Source organism: Peromyscus eremicus, chromosome 4, assembly GCF_949786415.1.
Source record: "Peromyscus eremicus chromosome 4, PerEre_H2_v1, whole genome shotgun sequence".
NCBI classification, from domain to species: domain Eukaryota; kingdom Metazoa; phylum Chordata; class Mammalia; order Rodentia; family Cricetidae; genus Peromyscus; species Peromyscus eremicus.
The window spans coordinates 20,962,537-20,982,323 of record NC_081419.1 but is presented as its reverse complement, the minus strand read 5'-3'; the positions used below and the strand labels follow the sequence as shown (position 1 = coordinate 20,982,323).

The 19,787-nt window shown below is 37.1% G+C and overlaps 1 protein-coding gene across 1 annotated transcript in view; it reads left to right on the top strand.

The window, feature by feature from the left end:
- Lrp1b (LDL receptor related protein 1B) overlaps positions 1 to 19,787 on the top strand; it is a 1,617,914-nt gene that overhangs the window by 938,375 nt on the left and 659,752 nt on the right. Inside the window, exons 25-27 of the mRNA XM_059258831.1 lie at positions 496 to 700; positions 8,669 to 8,833; positions 9,091 to 9,335. Of these exons, the coding sequence (XP_059114814.1) occupies positions 496 to 700; positions 8,669 to 8,833; positions 9,091 to 9,335 (615 nt within the window). The remainder of the gene's footprint in view (positions 1 to 495; positions 701 to 8,668; positions 8,834 to 9,090; positions 9,336 to 19,787) is intronic.

The following is a 19,787-nucleotide window of genomic DNA, read 5'->3' as shown; positions in this document are numbered from 1 at the left end:
GTAGGACTTATGTTCGCTAAGGTTATGTATGCAAATAGTGAAGTTACCTAAGACGCCTAACCAAAGACAGAAAATGGTGTGGTTATTAAGCACAATGCTTGTCAATGCAGGTAGACTTTTCCTCTTTACTTCTCCCTTTGAAGGACAACCTTTTCATTAAATTGCCTAGTTTTTCCCACCATATTTCATTGTTTTAGTAAGTCTCTTGTTCTGTCAGGAAAACCCCAAACAAGAAGTAACTGTTTTACAACTTCATATTGCTGTCACTTCGTTGTTTTACAAAAGTCCTGGAAGAGTTTGTGAGAGTGAAAATTTCTGGTTGGGAAGACCGGGTACTATAAATATTGAAATCTGTTTTCTCTGTTAGGTTTTATTTTTTTCACCAGGACCTTCAAAGCTGATGTGCTTTGGGCTGTGGCCACAGTGGGTTTGTCTTCTGTACCTTCTTGAATGGCTATGCATGTTGGCTTCCTTTTTTTTTTTTTTTTTTAACAGGTGTCAGTGCCATAGAAGTGGTTGTGGAACATGGCTTGGCTACTCCAGAAGGCCTGACGGTCGACTGGATAGCAGGCAACATTTACTGGATAGACAGCAATCTGGACCAAATTGAAGTGTCTAAACTTGATGGTTCTCTGAGAGCTACACTGATAGCAGGAGCCATGGAGCACCCCAGGGCCATTGCACTGGACCCAAGATATGGGTAAGAAGCTGAACTTTTTGTGGTGGTATTGTGTTCCCCAAAATATTGTGTACCCTAATAAACTTATCTGGGGTCAGAGAACAGAAATGCCACTAGATACTTAGGATAGGCAGTGGTAGCACATGCCTTTAATCCTAGCATTCCAGAGGCAGAAATCCATGTGTTCAATGATACAGTCAAGCATGGTGACTCACGCCTTTAATCCCAGGGAGTGGTGGTAGAAAGCAGAAAGGTATATAAGGTGTGAGGACCAGAAACTAGAAGCATTTGGCTGGTTAAGCATTTGGCTGGTTAAGCTTTTAGGTTTTGAGCACAGTTCAGCTGAGAGCCATTCGGATATGAGGACACCAGTCTGAGGAAACAAGATCAGCTGAGAAACTGGCAAGGTGAGGTGGCTGTGGCCTGTTCTGTCTCTCTGATTTTCCAGCGTTCACCCCAATAACTGGCCTCAGGTTTGATTTTATTAATAAAACTCTTTAAGATTCCTGCTACAACTTTTAAAGGTTCTCCTTGTAGATCTGCTCCTCCAACTGACCATTCTAAGTGAGGAGGTAAAATGCTTACTTTATACATTGGTATGCTCACGTCTGCGCAGCTGTGTGTGCCAGCATAGTAGCAGAGCAGTAAATGTGAGCACATCGGCAGAAGTTTGGTTACAGAGTTCCTTACTCAGACATTTTCTGAGGCAGAATATATCTTCCTATTAAATATGGGCAGGAAGCACTGCTGGAAAGGATTGCAGCTCTTTCCCAAAGCAGTAATTTAATGAATTTCTCTTTGCTCTGCCCTAGAGATGCTGTAATTTTTTCTAATGGCTACAAACTCCAGGGCCCGTCTTTGTTCTGAATAGTCGCAGATGTTAACCAACTCACCCTTTATTTATTTTGTATGTTGTTGGAGTCAATTGAAAAGAAAATTGAAATAGGCTTAAAGGAGTCTAGCAGTGAGATGCTGACTATTGGGAAGTTTGGAGAGTCGAAAGACCTGATTCTGGAAAACAATGTTAAATGTTGAGTGACTTGGCCTATTGCCTGGTTTGTCCCCTGTGTGCTCATTTTTTCAAGCAGCAGAAGAAAAACAGCAGACTTAGAAGCCATGAGTTCTAATTCCTTCACAGTCACTTGCTCTCTGGAGAAACGAAATGTGTGACCTCTTAGAATTCAGCTTTATCTCTTGAATATAAGTAATTATGTTGTGTGACATTTTGTTTGAGTTCTGACAAATAAAGCTTAACCTGAAAAGATTAGAGAAACAGAGGAGCAGCCACCAGTGACTTCTTACCTCTCTGGATCCTCCAACCAAAAGGGCCGAGATCCTGCTTCCACCTTGCCTTATCACTTCCTGTCTCCAGCTCCTGAGTGTTAGAATTGAAGGCATGAGCGACCACTGTTTAGCTTCTATGGTTAACTAGTGACTAGCTCCACCCTCTGATCTCCAGGCAAGCTTTATTTGTCAGAACACAAACAAAATATCACATAACAGGATTATATATGGGAAGTAAATATGCAGCCAACATGAGAGAATACCTTTGAATTCCTATGAATTGTTTATTTCCCTGGTAATGAGCTTGTAAACTGAAGGCTTTGTCAAGTCTGAAAAATATTTTCAAAGGGCTATTTTTGGCTCTATATCTTAAATTCAAAGTTCAGGAATTATCAGTTGGAGTTGTGTGAGCCTATAGGAAGCTGAATGGGATGCAGAGGAGAAGAACCACCCCCACCTTGATTTTGTTGAGCTTCCTGCCCATATTTGGCTTAAAAACCAATAGATTGGAGGTGTTTTTCTTTTCCCCAGCTTAGACACTACATTTAAAGTGTGAACAGCTTGCCTGGAGAAGGAATGCTATATTAACAACTCCAGCAAAAGCGTTTGTCTTCTATGTGATGTAAAATGTGTTTTGAATCCATCACAAGTACTTTCAAATATTGGGAAATTTTTCTTGAAACCCTAGATATCTGGCTCTTTTTCAAACTGTGAAGAGCTGGGATGGATGAGCTGAGAGGTAATGTTTATTTTAGCCTGGAGGTGTATTCCCTAGACTACAGTCTGCCTTGCATACCTTCTTCTTTAGCTACTGTAATAACAACACATCTAAAAAGGCCTGTGAAGCTAAGTGAGGAAGGCTCTTATTTTTCAGCAATCTGCTCCCCAAATGCAATCAGATTGGTGACCTTCTCTCTGCCACCCACAAAGCTTCCAGCTCATGGCTCCCAGTGTGACACCTATTGATATGAAACTCTTGCCCATCATTCCTGCCTAAGTTGTACAAACAATAAATCTTCATGGGAAATTTTCTGCAGAAAAGAAAGTGATATGTTGGATGAAGATACGTTTGTAGCAGCCATTCCATCATGAGGAAGTAAATGAGACACTTCCCAAAGAACAGATTGTGAGAGAGAGGCCAACACAAGCAGGGATGGACGCTGTGGAGACTGTGTGTACAGTCAATCAGTTTGAGAGAGATCTCATGTCCTAAGCATTGTATTGACAGGAAGGAAGATAAGCGTCTTTATTTGTCTCTGTTTTGTGGTTAGTGGTTAGTGGTTTGTTTGCTTGCTTTCCTCATTATGTCCAACTTGAAAGAAGAAAATGAAACAGAATTCCAAAGGATATAGAAACTTAAGTAAAAACACCAAACAGTATTTCAGTGATTGACAGGTTCCTGGGAGAGTCTGATGCTGACAGACAAGGCTACCCCATATGTAGCAGAACCTATAAAACTCCTCCAAGAGGTCCCTGTGTATGGGGGGCGGGTAGTTGTAAAAATCTTCCAGAGAGAATACTCTACTCCACTAAGTTCAGCTAGGACATTGTGAGGTTAATTAATGTAATCACAGCACTAAATAAATAAATAAACAATAGCTACATAAAAATAAAACAGGTAGGAAAAACATGTCTCAAACTGTTTCTGGCATAAGTGACAGAAGTACAGATGATGCTCTCTCAGTCTTACTCCTGTGAGAGATAACTCTAAGGTTTGGCTCACAAGATTAAGGAGTATTTTTACTTTAAGTTACTAAATAAAATAGTGGAATGGTTAGCTTGTGAATTCATTTGACCACCTTAAAGTGCAGCTATAGCAATTACATGTTCATTTTAATACAAATGCTTAAATAGTGTTAGCTTTATTGCATATTTTAGTGAAACTTTCTGAAATTATTTTAAAAATTAGAGTGTTTGTATGGTAGACTATAAACAAAAGAACAATAAGCACACATATACAACATAGACACATACACATGCCATCTCACACACAGCATACACAACACAAACACATACACACATATAACTCACTCATACTTAAACACACACTTATACAAACAAAACACATGCCATCTCACACACACAGCATATACAACACAAACACATACACATATATACACTCATACACACACACTTATAAAAACAAGCACATGCCATCTCACACACACAGCATATACAACACAAACACATACACACATATACACTCATACTTACACACAGGATATACAAACACGGGCACATACACACAGCATATATAACACAAACACAGACATATATATACATTCATACACAAAGTATATACAGCATAATCACATACTCACACATACCACATATACGAAGGGACATATACATATGCTTGCACACATTCACATACACAAACATACTGCAAAGTCAAACCAATCAGAAAAACCAACAATGTAAGTAAAATTACTTAAAACTTAGTTTATCATGTTTAGTGTTATCTAAAAGAGACATTACCATTTATTTCTCAAACTTTTCATGAAATACAAGGAAATTCTGAACCTATATTGATATTAGCTCCAAAATTTAAACTTATTTTTAGACATTTTATTTTAGAACAACTTCCCTGGATTGGTTGAGAACTATGCTTTGAGTAAAAAATTTTGTATTTTCTATTAAATCAAAAGCTTTCTCACGGCAAGAAAATTTGTTTCTAAGTCTGAAGTCCATCACAGCTCTTAGAGCATAGGAAGGTGGCCAAGAATTGCTTGTTCCACAAATGCATGCCTGTGAGCAGGTTGTTTACATACCACCTTGAAGTACTCAGATTTCACAGAAAAGGAGAATTAATGAGAAATACTATACATTTTGTTTGCAACAGCAAATGAAAAGACAGGTTTATCACTAGCCACTTAGTTTGCCCAGTGTGTCGGAGAAAACAAACTGATGGTTGTCCTAACATCAGCCCTGTGAACATGCGTGTCTCCTGTGAACTTCCTGCAGCCAGGGAGCCTTTGTGACTCATTGTATAGATGACAAATAATAGTAGTGCTCTCACAACTGTTTTGCTTTACTGGCACACAACAGCTGACCTTCATTGTACGTTACAAAACACATCTTCCTTCACCCCACATTTCCAGTGTTCAGGGTTACTGCTTTGTCTCATAAGTAACACACTGTTCTAAGGTCAGGTGGCTCTTAGGGAATGGCCGTTTTTCTCTTTTTCTTTCATTCGATTTTAAGTTGAACTTACTGCTGAAGCGCCCTGAAGGAGGATGTGAACCTCTGAAACACCAAGCTTCTTACTGGGGAGTGACTGGCAATTTTGAATGTGTGGAGTCCTCCAAGGTTCTTGAGCTTTACCATGCTCATGCTGGATTTCCACGGGACAACTTGCTTCTTTCTCTGTTGTTCATATTTACTTTTTAGATGACCTAGTAATTGATCTCTACTGTAAATACACCATTGACAAAAGTAGAACCAGCCATTGTGAACATTAGTGAGACAATTATATTAAATTTTCTCTGGGAATACTCTAAATTATAGTAATCTCTATCCGTTGTTAGCTTCAAAAGACACAGATAACCTCTTTTTTGCAAAGATTTTTTTCCTTTCACCTTTTCCAACTTGATGTGACAGATTAACCTACAATAATCCAGGTTGTTCATGGTCTATTGCCCAGATTAATCTAAAAACAGAAACTGCAAAAACGTAGCCCATAGATTCTCTTTAAAAAGCAATTGTGGCTGAGCATCCCTGAGTTATAAAAAAAATCCAGTCTTCCTGTACTTGGAGAACTAAAGCAATCACTGAAATGTGAACACATTTTTACCATTTAAAAAGAAATACAAAAAAATGATGTTGTTATAATACCACCTTGTTAAATTTACAAAAGAGGGCCGAGAACTTTATGAATCAATGATCCATGAAATCAACCATGAATGTCAGTTGTGTTAGCTGTGTTGTGCAAGGTTAAGAACACTTGGAAGGCAACTATTTTTAGAACATACTCTTCTATAGAAAGTGATAAAATTTCCCACTAAAATTGATGGAATTTTAATACCACAGTACTCACTACAGAGGAAATGAACACACACACACACACACACACACACACACACACACACACACACACACACACTACTTTTTAATGACCAAATGAAGGCATGTATCACTCATGTTAGATCTAACTCTGATCTACCCCATCCTTCACTCTCTATTAGAAGCATATTTGATACTTTATAGTGTCTTTTAAAGTTAACCTAAAGATATGCCCTTCAAAACTGCAAACAAACAAACATAGAAACAACAACAGAAAAAAATGAAAACAAATAACAACAACAAAAAATCCAGCTTTCACTTTAAAGGGAATAGAATAAGAGATGGCTAATTCTGGAGCAAAATGTGAATGATCATTCACAAACTTTTTATAGTAACAACAAAGGAAGCCACAAATCATGACACTTGTCAAATATATTAGAGGACAGAGGACACATCAGTTAGGCAAATTAATCAAGATAGGACAAGTTCTGCCTTAAGCCTGAGATGCCATCCAACAACACTCAATTTTGATTGGTGGAAAACTAGGATTTTTGTTAACACATTTCAAAAGGACTTATTCTGTTGTTAATTTGTTAAAATGACAGGCTCAACACAGGGTAGGCCAAGAAATGGTTAGTGTCAGAACACAGTCCACGAATGAAACATGAGAATTCTGAATACTGAAGAAAACAAGACAAAAATCTTGTGATCTCAGTTTCTTCAAAACACAGACTTGTTCTTGGAATGTGTTTCCTTGCTCCTCCCAGGTGTAGTGGATAGGAGTGAGTTTACTTCAGCTGCTGTTATTCATGTGCCTCTATGGAGAAACATGTTTCTGTCACATGTTGCTTGTCCTTGTGACTGTACCCTTTCCTCAGGTGACACTTCTCAGCCCTTAGAGTATATTGTCTGAAGCTCTGAATAAAGTTGGCCATGGCATGAGACTTTAGTTGGCCTCATTTTTAGGCTCTGTTCTCCCAGGTTCACACTGCCAATGAAAGCAGTAAACAGTTAGTAGGGTAGAGATAGCTTGAGACAAATTGTTAGGGTCTAGGGCTACAACATTCTATCTTCTCCAACTGCTCAACTGAAAAGTGTATCAGCCCCATTGTAATGATGCTTTGTTCCATATTCTATTTAATACAATAAAAAATTGTGTATTCTGAGGCTGGAGAGATGGCTCTTCCAGAGGACCTGGGTTCAATTCCCAACACCCACATGGCAGCTCACAACTGTCTGTAACTCCAGTTCCAGTGGACCTGACAACCTCACACAGACATAAATGCAGGCAAAACACAAATATACATAAAATTTAAAATTTGTGTATTTTTTCCATTCTAATACATTATCCTCTATGGACATTATTCTATATAATTAGCATTGTCGTTCAAAACATTATTTTCTTTAAAGTACTTTAATTTAAAAAGAGACTAAGAAATATGTGTTGGATATTCTATATATGTACTCTACTACATTTTAATATTTTTACTTATTTTATTTTGAGATATTTATATTTTAAAACTTTTTGTTAGGCAAATGATCAAACACATAAACTAAAACTAATTGCATGATAAACTCAATTGCACCTATTACTCGGATTTAGTAATTATCAAAGTCTTATCCCTTGGGGTGATATTGTTTGTAGTTATCCTTTCTCAAATATCAAATATTTCACTGGCCAAACAACAAGCAACTTGGTCATTTTTGTAGAAATCTTTCCATCAACATATCTGTGAAAACACCCAAAGCTGTTCTTGTTTTAAAAAGAATATGACTATGAGCTACTGAGAAACATTGTTCACGTAAAAAACAAAACTCTTGCATTCTAAAGGCAATAAGCAATAGTTTATTCTGGAGCCATTTTGAGTGAACACAACCCCCACTCCATTTCCCAATGTTTAAGCAGTTTTATGAAGTTTTGTAGTTTGTAGAATGAAGAAAGTTGTATCTCAAGGCAAGTTTAAAACACATTGGTGGATTCATCAAAGATACAGGCATAAAAACATGGAGCAAGCTTTTCTATAGGTCATCAGATGGTGTATTACAATATCCTTAGTTTTGGGTTATTGAAAGCTGGGGGTCTGTTAAGATACCCCCAAGGTTTTTGTATATTAGTTACAGGGTGTTAGTTCTGACACAGAGTTGGCAAGAAATGGCTGTTCTTGGGAGTCTAAAACTAGCCCAAGATGTGGCAATCAGCTGCACCATTCCAATCTCCACACATCACTGCAGTTGCAGCTTCTTTTCAGGAGTCTTTGTTCACAATATCCTCATGATTTGATAATTATTGACTCTGGTAAAATCCCCAAGAGTTCCCAGATGGTGTTCCCCCTGCTCCCTTGCTGTTAGATTGCCCTGTTGCTCTTTGTGTTCCTCACTCTTCTCTGACTACACTTGTGAGCCCTGGTCCTTTTCTGAGCCTGAAGCTGTCTCACTCTTCACCCTCTTAGAGGATTCTGTAAGTAGGACACTTACCACCTGCTGCTCCTCATTACAACCTTTTGTTCAAAATATTTCACAAGCTGCAATTCCATCTGCATGACTTTACATGCTATGCCTATTCCTATGTACTTGAAGCCAATGGGTTAGATAATACAGGCATTTCTCTTCCAACTTTTACTTAGGAAACTTCTCCCCATGTGGTAGGCATGAGACAAATAGTGGAAATGGAGTGAAACAATGGCATTATTTCTTTTTCCTCAGAATTCTTTTCTGGACAGACTGGGATGCCAATTTCCCTCGCATTGAATCTGCCTCCATGAGTGGTGCTGGGAGGAAAACCATCTATAAAGACATGAAAACTGGGGCATGGCCTAATGGACTGACTGTGGACCACTTTGAAAAAAGGATAGTTTGGACAGACGCCAGGTTAAAAACATTTTCCTGTGTTTTCATTTGCTTTCCTCAGCTCTTTATGTGTATTGTTAAATATCCTAATATATGGATATCATGTATTGCGATCAGTATTTTTGGGTTTTTGTTGTTGTTCTTGGTGTTTTGTTTGGAAAATATTAGATATAGGTCCATAGACTTAATTATTTTATCAGTTGTCTGATTTGCATAAGTGTATCACTGGACTCCCTCACTGATGTTGATAAACCATTGGTATGCTGCCCTTTCTCTAGGTCAGATGCTATTTATTCAGCCTTCTATGATGGAACAAACATGATAGAAATTATCAGAGGACATGAGTACCTGTCACATCCCTTTGCTGTGTCTTTGTATGGGAGTGAGGTGTACTGGACAGACTGGAGGACCAACACACTGGCCAAAGCCAACAAGTGGACAGGGCAGAATGTCAGTGTGATTCAGAAGACCAGTGCACAGCCCTTTGACCTTCAGATATACCATCCCAGTCGACAACCACAAGGTAGGTGCTTAGGGCAAGCCAACCACCTGGAAACATTATCACATGAACTGTACGAGTGTAAAAGAAAGGACGTAAGTTAACAATTATTTTATGTTTCTGGTAGTGCTAGCCTTCAATTAATTAGCTTGGGATTTTTCTGCTTTTAAATTTCTTCCTTTAGAAGATTATTCTTAGAAATTAAGGATTTTATACTGTCTTGAAATTTTGAATCACTGACATAACACTAACAAGAAGTATCAGTTTAGCAGGTAAGAGCATGTACAAGTCTTGTGGAGGACCCAAGTTCAATTTCTAGCACCTGTAACTGCAGCTTCAGAGGATCTGATGTTTTTTCTGGCTTCCACAGGTCCGCATGCTAATGTTTGTACCTGCATGCACATTCTCTCTCTCTCTCTCTCTCTCTCTCTCTCTCTCTCTCTCTCTCTCTCTCTCTCTCTCTCTCTCTCTCTCTCTCTCCCTCTCCCTCTCTCTCTCTCTCTCTCTCTCTCTCTCTCTCTCTCTCCCTCTCCCTCTCTCTCTCTCTCTCTCTCTCTCTCTCTCTCTCTCTCTCTCTCTCTCACACACACACACACACACACACACACACACACACAAACACATTCACAAGTGACTAAGCAAAATAACTATTTAAAGAACATTTTTAAAATATCTTTGCATATGGAACCTATTAAAGAATATAACTGGCTGGGCGGTGGTGGCTCACACCTTTAATCCCCCCACTTGGGAGGCAGAGCCAGGCAGATCTCAGTGAGTTCGAGTCCAGCCTGGTCTACAGAGCAAGATCCAGGACAGGCTCCAAAACTACACAGAGAAGCCCTGTCTCGAAAGTCAAAATAAATAAATAAGGAAAGAAAGACTATAACTGAAAACACCAAGCACCCAGAGTCACCCTGTAGACATGGGCTAGCATATTGGGAGGTTGCAGGGAGCTGCATGGTAAAGCATGAGTCATAGGTGACGACTCTCTCCCCCTGTAGTCCATCTGCTGGTTCAATAATAGTGATGCTCTGGACACTTAGGTTCAGTCCTTGCATGTACTTTTTGATCTCATGGCTCACATTTCTTATCTTGAATGCCATGATCATTTGTCATAGCAGCAAGCGGCAGCTTAACCTGTTACACTTCTGCATTCCATGGGCCATAACCTGTGAGATTTTCAGTCTAGCACCACTGAGGTCCCTTTATTATTATTTTAAGTGTTTTGCACAGAATTCTGAGATGATGCTATCTCACCTGCAGAGGAGATATGTCTTCTTTTGTCTGTCTTAGGTGGTTTTCTCTGTCATTGGCCCTTCTTGTTTTTGGTTCAGATGTTAAGCATTATTCTGAATTCACATTATATTGCCTTGTTTTGGTGCTGACTAAAACCAATGGTTTCTGTGGCTGAGAAAATCCTGTCCCATCTCTGTCTGTAGTATTTAGCCTTCATTCTCTCTGAATGAGATTTCTTCTACCAAATGTGTATGTGTGTACAGTTTATATAACCTCCCACTGCAGTATGAGCGAGTCCAGTTCTCTTCCCAGCCCCTTTCAATTTCTCAGCCTCAGCTCTCTTATTGTCTGTCCTTCTTTGTCCTGTCATTTTTACTCATCCTGGCCTATGCTTTTCCAGCCATGCTTGGCTGCCTTCACACCTATACAGTCTGAACCACACTACCCCATTAGAAGAAGTTCAACCCCTAGTTGTTTTGCACTTCAAAAGTATTTAGAAATACACTAATCTAAATAAATCGGAATAAGCAGGAAACCATGATTCTGACCAACAAAATGTCAGTGGTATAATGCAGAAGTCACCTCTAAATCTTCCTTCAACATAAGGATCAGAGCAAAGAGTGTGTATGAAATGCATTCACATAATAAATTAGTTTGATTTTTTTATAACTACAAAGATACACAGCTGTACTTTTGTCTCCACAGTTCTTACCATTCAGTAGGGATTATGATTTTTAGGTTTAGAGCTACTAAATATATAATGATAAGAACTGGCTTTGTCTATGAACTACATCAAGTCTCTCCCTTAAAGTGGATCTATGCAAAAGCAACAGACTTCCACACATCAATGTTACCTTTTTAAAGTTACTGAATGAGAAGTCATGGTATTGTGGCACTTTTTTTATACATTAAAAGGGAGTGGTGATTTACTTGGTGCGAGAAATATATTTTTAGCAGGTTTACTTAAATAAAAATGATTTATGTGTGACTTCCCTTACTTGCATGCAATGGGGAATATTTTATTCTGTGGATGAAATTTAAAGTATTCTCTCAGGACTCAGGGAAATATAGTCTTTATTTACATTTAGAAAATGACAACTTGCTATTTCCTAAATAATATTTAATTCATCTTGAGTTATCAGAACATGTTCTACTGCCTCCTGCCTCCACATTTGAGGATTACAGAGTAATCAGTAATCATTATCTACCCTGTTCATCTGCTTCAGTGAAGCAATAATTTACTATTTGCAGAAAGAGACACAGAATGTGGCCACTATTTGGTTATTGTAAAGGAGGGAATTTGTAGTCAGAAGTTTACCTGTGTCCTGCCCAGCCAGTGGTCAGGAAAAATCTCTCCCACTTGCATCCCCCAGGTAAACACACAAAGGCTTATATTAATTATAACTGTATGGCCATTTGTTCAGGCTTATTACTGATGAGCTCTTACACTTATATTAACCCATAATTATTAACTATATTTAGCCACGTGGCTTGGTACCTTTTCTCAGTTTTGTCTTGTTATCTTGCTTCCTCTGTGTCTGGCTGGCAATTCCTGATTTAGCCCTTCCTCTTCCCAGAATTCTCCTTGTCTGCTTGCCCTGTCTATACTTGCTGTCTGAATACTGGCCAATTGGTGTTTTATTTATCCGCCAGTCAGAGCAACACATATTCACAGTATACGGAAAGACATCTCACAACACTTCACCTTTTCTGTCTAATCAAAAAGAAAGATTTTAACTTTAACATAGCAAAATTACATATAACAGAACAGTAATCAAGCAAGAATTACAGTTATAATATCTCGTCTATGTGTATTTGGCAAAACTAAAGAAAACATTCTATCTATCCTATATTTGTGAGTCTAAATTTTCATATCTAATTTATCTTTTATCATAACCAAGTAAAATTATAACTATCTAGTCTTCAACTACATCAAAGACTGCATAAGGATATAATATTACCTAAGTAAACAAGAAATGCATTGTAAGCAACTTCCAAAATTCTGGAAATGACAGAGACAGCTGCCTGCCTGGAAAGTCATAAAAAGTTCCTCTGTAACTTTGGGGCATCCATCTTTAGCCTATAGGTTTTGAGTTTCTCAGTTGCTTCTCCCTGTGTCCTGCAGAATGTCTGGCAGTTTCTTCTGCAAAGAAGGAACCTGAAGAACTATCTCGTCTTGCAAAGTTCAGTGGTCACCTTCCTATGGGTCCTGCATGTTCAGTCAATATAACGTATTATCAGCATTCCAGGCAAGAGAAGTTCCTTGCCCAAATGGCTATTTTTGCCAAGAAGAATATAAACTCCATATGGAGTGTCTTTGATGCCCATCTTCCTTTTTGAAGTAAATCAGTGCTGCCAGGATCAGACATGTCTCATTATCCAGAAAGTCTAAGTTTTTAAAACATTTTAAATGCCATATTCTGTAGGTCTTAGAAATGTTTGAAGATTACCTACCTAGTTGAAATATATCTATGTATACCTAGAAAACTTTACTAACATTACTATAAGTTTGATTATCACGATGACTAATAATCTGCATTTCTTAATTATACATTACAATTACAAATGAGCTGCACAAACAAAATACTTTAAATAAGAGTAAATATACATACAGTATAAAAATTAACTTTAAATTTGTATCAATGAATTAAAATCCATAGCCATGAAAAATATTTCAAACAAGTTATTGCTCTTTAAAAGAAGATTCAATAAGCTACCCTTTTATCCTATCATATCCATACTATCCCCTTTTCTCCTTTAGAAAGAGATTGTATTTAAAATCAACCCCTTTAAATAAAAATAAACATTTATAAACATTATTTTGGAAATTTGGGCATAGCTTCTCATACTACTTCCTGCTGGTTGGGGTGCTGGCAATTTTATGGGAATCCTGAGAAAATTAAGAATTATGGTCAAGTCCTGACTGGGGTAGTCTGTGATATTGTATTCTCTGAGCCAGGTGCCTTGAAGATTTTCTGGATGTTGGATCATCTGGGCCATGGTGTCATCGGAGACCTTTCAGGGCATCTTGGCCAATCAAACCATATTAGCCTAGAAGCAATCCACAGGTTCTCATCTTATATGGAAACAAAAGTGGAACCTCTTTTCCAAAGCAATGTATCCTTAGACATAAGTTTTGAAGTCAAAATACCTTTAAAATATTGGTTTAACTGAGTAGCCTTTACAACAAAATGTCTTTCTGCAGTTAAAAATCCCAAAGACAACACAATCCAGATTCTCTGTGTAATATCTATTTTTTGTGGCTTATTTTTTATGTTACTTCTATTGTCTTTATTAGACCATCAAGTATTTTGGACAAGTACAGTAGCTCAGCTTTCACAGAGTTAAACAATTGCAACATAAATAAAAGTAACACACCCTGAAATAATATTCCCCAACATTTCTCTTTTTTGTCTAAATTGATCTCAGTCTGTGGGGAAGGCTTTGCCCTGGAGGAGATTGGAATGGGGGGCGGGCTGGGGGGAAGGTGAGGGGGGGCTGGAGGGGGGAGAACAAGGGAATCTGTGCCTGTATGTAGAACTTAATTGTATTGCAAAATAAAAATTAAAAAAAAAAGTACCCCCCCAAAAAAAATGAAAGGGTTTTAACTTAAACATAGTAAGACTATATATAATTACAAGTATCAAGTAAGGATTTCATTCACAGTATTCTGCCATTTGTATTTAGCATATTCAAAGAAAATAATACATTATCTATCCTATCTTAATGAATCCAAAATTTTACACCCAATTTACTTTCTATCATAACAAAGGAAAACAGAAACTATAACTATCTAGTCTTCAGCTCCAATCAGAGACCCAGAAGGATGTAATATTACCCAACAACAGAGACATCTGGCTGCCTGGACAGTCACCCAATGTTCCTCTATAACATTGCAGCATCCATCTTCAGCCTAAAGGCCTAGAGTATCTGGAAGACTTTTTAGTGAAGCAGGAAATTTAAAGGACTGTTCTGCTTTGTTTTGGCAAAGTTCAACAGTCTTTTTCCTGTGTGTTCTGCATGTCCAGTCTGCACAGCATATTGTCAGCAGTCAAAAGCAAGAACAGTTCCTTTGCCTAGTGGCCAACATTTTCACAATGAAACTCCATAAGGAATTTCTACAATGCCCATCGCATTTGAAGTAAATTGTGCTGCCAGGAAGAGATGTGTCTCATTGTCATGAAAAACTTTGTTAACAAAACATTTTAAATGCCATATTCTATAGATCTTTGAGGTATTTGAAGACCATCTATCCAAAATATATCTGCTTAACCTAGAAAACATACCTAACATATCTGTAATTTTGAATGTTATAAATGACTAACCATTAATCTATGTTCCTGATTATCCTGTATAGTTTATAATAATAGCTTTCAAAAACTAGAATTTTACCTTACATTTTAAAATAAACTGCACAGTTACAATACCTTAAACAAGAATACAAACATACATACAATATGTTGTAATAAAAATAACCTTAAATTTTTATCAATATACAAAAATCCTTTAACAAGAGTAGAAACATATATACAGTGTAATAAAAGTAACTGTAAATTTGTATCAATATTCTGTATTCCCCTAAAAGATAACAAACATCCATAACCCATCAAATAACCAAAACCGCCCACACACCCCCAACTCTTGGGAATGTGGGCATAGTTTTCTCCGTACTTGTTCCTGGTGTTTGTGGATGAAGTATCTTTAGGACCTAGAGTGAAAATTTTGAGATAATGACCAAGTCCTGGGAAGACCAGCAGTAACCTTTGCTGATAGATATCACCTGCCAAGTTTCAGGAGGTCTTACCTGATCAAACTGATCCGTATTAATACTGAAGGAATCCACAGCCTCTTGTCTCCTATAGGAACAAAACTCAAAAGTATTTTTAATTTCCATTTGATAAATATATTTTTTGATTTTTTAAAAGTTAAGTCATTCCTAACATACCTCGACTGATTCAATTTAGCAGTCCAGTTCACAATTCCGTGTGTCCTGCAGCTGTCTTTTGCTTCTCAGTAGTCAAAAAATTCAAAATCAGCACATACAGGATCCCAACTACCTGTGTATTTCCCATCTTATGTGGCTTTTTTCTTTCACTCTCCCTTTAAAGATTTTATTTTATAAACTGTTCATTTTTTTTCTATGACTGTACCCTTTCCCTTTTCCTAAGCCTATACACATTGTTAAACACACCATAACCTGTTTAGAGGTTTTTCTGGCTGGATCTCTTTTACTACACATCTCTAGCCTTTTTTGACCACAAGAACAAACTTTAGACTGCTTAGGTACACCTGACTCCTATGCATGCGACTCTCAGCTGGTACTGTCTGTTTCTCTGGTCAGGAAAGCCAAACATAAAACTTGTGAACTTACAGAGGTTTGTCTACCCAAGAACTGCATTTAACCGTCCTAGCTATGGAATCCTGTACCTGAGCTGCCATAAGCGTTTTTTACTTAGCTTGCTGTTTTCACTTAGCAGCTGCCCTGCTGGCTGAACAGCAGCACCTCTTAAAGGAAGCGTATCCTCTTTTTTTATCCCCCCTAAGCTTTCTTAAGCCCTACATGGATATATAGCCCCATGTTGGGTGCCAAAATGTTGTTTGTTTGGTTGATTGGTTGGTTGTTTTTTTGTTTTTGTTTTTGTTTTTTTGCTCTTCTTTGGGGGGCTCACCACCCAACTCTCAATTAAATTCACATATGGAAGCATATTATTACTTATGAATGCCTGGCCTTAGCTTGGCTTAGTTTCTGGCTAGCTTTCCTTATCTTAAATTATCCCATCTACCTTTTGCCTTTGGGATTTTCCTGTTCTCTTACTTCTGTAAATCTTATTCTTACCCCGTGGCTTTCTGTATAGCTGGGTGTCTGGCCCCTGATGTCTTCCTCCTTCTCTGGCTCCTAGATTTCTCCTCCCAGATTTCTCTCTATATATATTCTCTCTACCTGCAAGCCCTGTAAGACAAATTGCTAAATGGTTTATTAATAAAATAAACCCAGAGCCAGATAATGGGCTAAAAACTCAGAGATCAGAGGAATAGGACAAGCTCCACAGCCAACCTCACCTTATCAACTCCTAAGTCTCCAGAGAGAGCTACTTCCTGTTTACTCACACCTATATACCTTTCTGTGCCCTACCATCTTACTTCCTTTCTCCACCCAGCTTCATCACTTCCTCTTCTTGCCCAGCTATATCACTTCTTTTTTGTTTGTCTAGACCTCCAGACCTTTATGATTAACTAGCACTGGGATCAAAGGTACGTGCCACCATACTTGGCTCTGTTTCCAGTGTGGCCTTGAACTCACAGAGATCGGATGAATCACTGCCTCATGAGTGCTTGTATTAAAGGCATGTGCTACCACTGCCTAGCCTCTATGTTTAATACAGTGGCTGGCTTTTTCCTCTTATCCCCAGGCAAGCTTTATTTGTTAGAGCACAAATAAAATATCACTATGCCCCACCTATCCTTTCTCTTGCCTTGCTATTGGCCATTCAGCTCTCTATTAGACCAAATCAGGTGTTTGAGACAGGCACAGTAACACAGCTTCACAGAGTTAAAGAAATACAACATAAACAAAAGTAACACACCTTAAAATAATATTTCCCAGCAGCCAGTTAGCAAAATAAGGCAAGGGAATGCTCATGTAAAAATATGGCTGAGATGCTCCATAAAACTTGGGATCAGCCTCTAGTCCATAGTTTTATTAAATAGTTTAGTGGATAAATTTGAAAAAATAAATTTAAAAATAGTAAAGAAGAGTTGTGACTGGAGCTAGAGCTTTCAATCAGTTGATTATATGTTGAAGTCAAGAAGTTGGATGAGATTTCTAAAGGATACTCCAGAAAACAAGAGGGAGAACAGTCTTTGAGAAAACCAAAACTGGCACACAAGAATGTGGAGATCAAGATCAGTACCAAAGAAGACATTATAGTGTGAATTCAGAATAAAGTATCAACCCAAAGCTGAGAAGTTAGGGCACTATATTGGCTTTAAGATTTGGTTCTTGCAGATAAGTTATAAACAAATCAATTAAATCACTAGGATTTGGCTGCCTAGGGAAAGTCAGAAAAACCTGTAGGGAGAGTAAGGATGTTATTTGACTTGTTTGCAGATTATAGAAGGATTTACAGCTAATATATATATTATATAGATACATGAATTATAGAGAGATTACAGATCAAAGATATATTTTCTTATTGCTCTGTTTAGAATCTTTTCTTAAAATAACTTAAGACTGTCACAGAATCATACCTGTCCATCTTGTCAATATCACCCAATTTCCAGACCTGCCCTCTTGAAAATACAATTCTACTGTCTGAACAAAATCTGCTTTAAAGGGGCTTAATTTTCTGTTAATAAAGACAGTATTATTTTTCAAGAAACATTTATTTTCAAAGACTAGGTGCTGGTATTTTGATCTTGAATTGTTAGAGGTGCAAATGGTTTAAAATGATATAAATATAGCATTGCCCTCAGAGAAACAGGTGAAGCCACAGAAGTAAAATAATGGGGATACACTGAGGAGTTTCACTGTAGATGAAAAATCCATCATATTAAATAGATTTTTATGCATTCTTCTTATAGCAATGTCATCATCCCCTACTTTTCATGAAGAATCCTATATATGATGGTGATAGTGGTAGGGATGATGAACATAAATGAACTGAACTATTTAGAAAGGTGTGGTATTATGATAGTTATGTCTCCTATTCTGTAATCAAATGCTAAGAATTGTTGCCTGATGTGACTATTTTTAAAGCCTTTCAAAGTTTACTCTTCTGCTAATGGGGACAATTTATATTTATAAACTAAAATTTCCATTAAATTAATTATTAGAAACGAGGCTTAAAAAATTTCTCAGCACATTTCCTAACATGGGGTCTTAAAATAAGTTATTGTTTTGATTTTGAAAAGTTAGTCTTTTAGTCTTCTCAGTTCTTGTTTGTTTTGATTGTTGAGATGGCATCCAATTTTGTCCTGCTGGCAGCCTTGAGCTCTCCATGGACCCTCTGCCTTGACTTCGCAGAGGCTGAGATTTCAGGTGTCAGACATCATGTTCAGGTGTTTGGGAATTCATTTTTGTAGATCATTTTTATGTCATTTATCCATTGTGTTTTACAAATAAATTGACTGTTTCTCAAAGAGTAGTTGTAATAGTGAATGCTTCCATTTGGCTCAATAAAATATTTCTCTAGAAAAACTTTTCTTGACAATATTTATAAAGAAAAAATATCCTTATTCATCCACCATTGACAAATTGATTAGTTATATTGATTTTTAGAGCAAAGTTAAATGAAGCAAAAGCAATGTTGCCTTTCTCCTGCAAGGATTTCTGCTCATGCTGATTTAAGAACGGTTCTAATGAAATTTATGGTTTTCATTGTGCTCAGAATTATAGCCAGATTTTGCTAGCCAATGAAGCAAACCAGTAGAAATAATAATGGCAGATATTATATATGCATTACTACCAATTAAGCAGAGTCCCATCTCTTAAAACGCTTTAAAACAATAATTGATATATTTCCCTGTAAAAACATTTATCAAGATAATATGTCAGTTTTGAAAATTCATCTTAAATGGATGACAAGGTTTTAACAATATCTTAATAATTAATCATATTCCTTTACAGCTTAATATTTTCTATTTTTCTAATAGTTATATAAACCTCTTGCATAGTAATTATCAATATTACTATGATAAGGAATCAGAAACTGTGAGAAATGGATATTAATATATATATATATTTTTTTTTTTTTTGGTTTTTCAAGACAGGGTTTCTCTGTGTAGCTTTGCACCTTTCCTGGAACTCGCTTGGTAGCCCAGGCTGGCCTCGAACTCACAGAGATCCACCTGCCTCTGCCTCCCAAGTGCTGGGATTAAAGGCGTGCACCACCACCTCCCGGTGGATATTAATATTTTAATATTATATCTTTGTGTTTTAATATTATAGCTTTGGTTGGCATTATGTTCAACTTCTAATTTCAAGTCAGAGAAGAGAAAAACAAAAGATATGTTAAAGCTTGCTGTAAGTAAACACAGATAAGAATTTATCAAATAGGTTTTCATACAGAAGTTGACAGATATTCTTTACAAAACACTTTTGTCTATTATGAGAAATAATAATCATAATTCAATGTAGGTATTATGATATACCTACCTTAATTTCATTTAATTAATAAATAAATTAAAACATTTAATATGCAATTCATTATATATAGTAAAAATTTTAGAGAAACAGGAAAA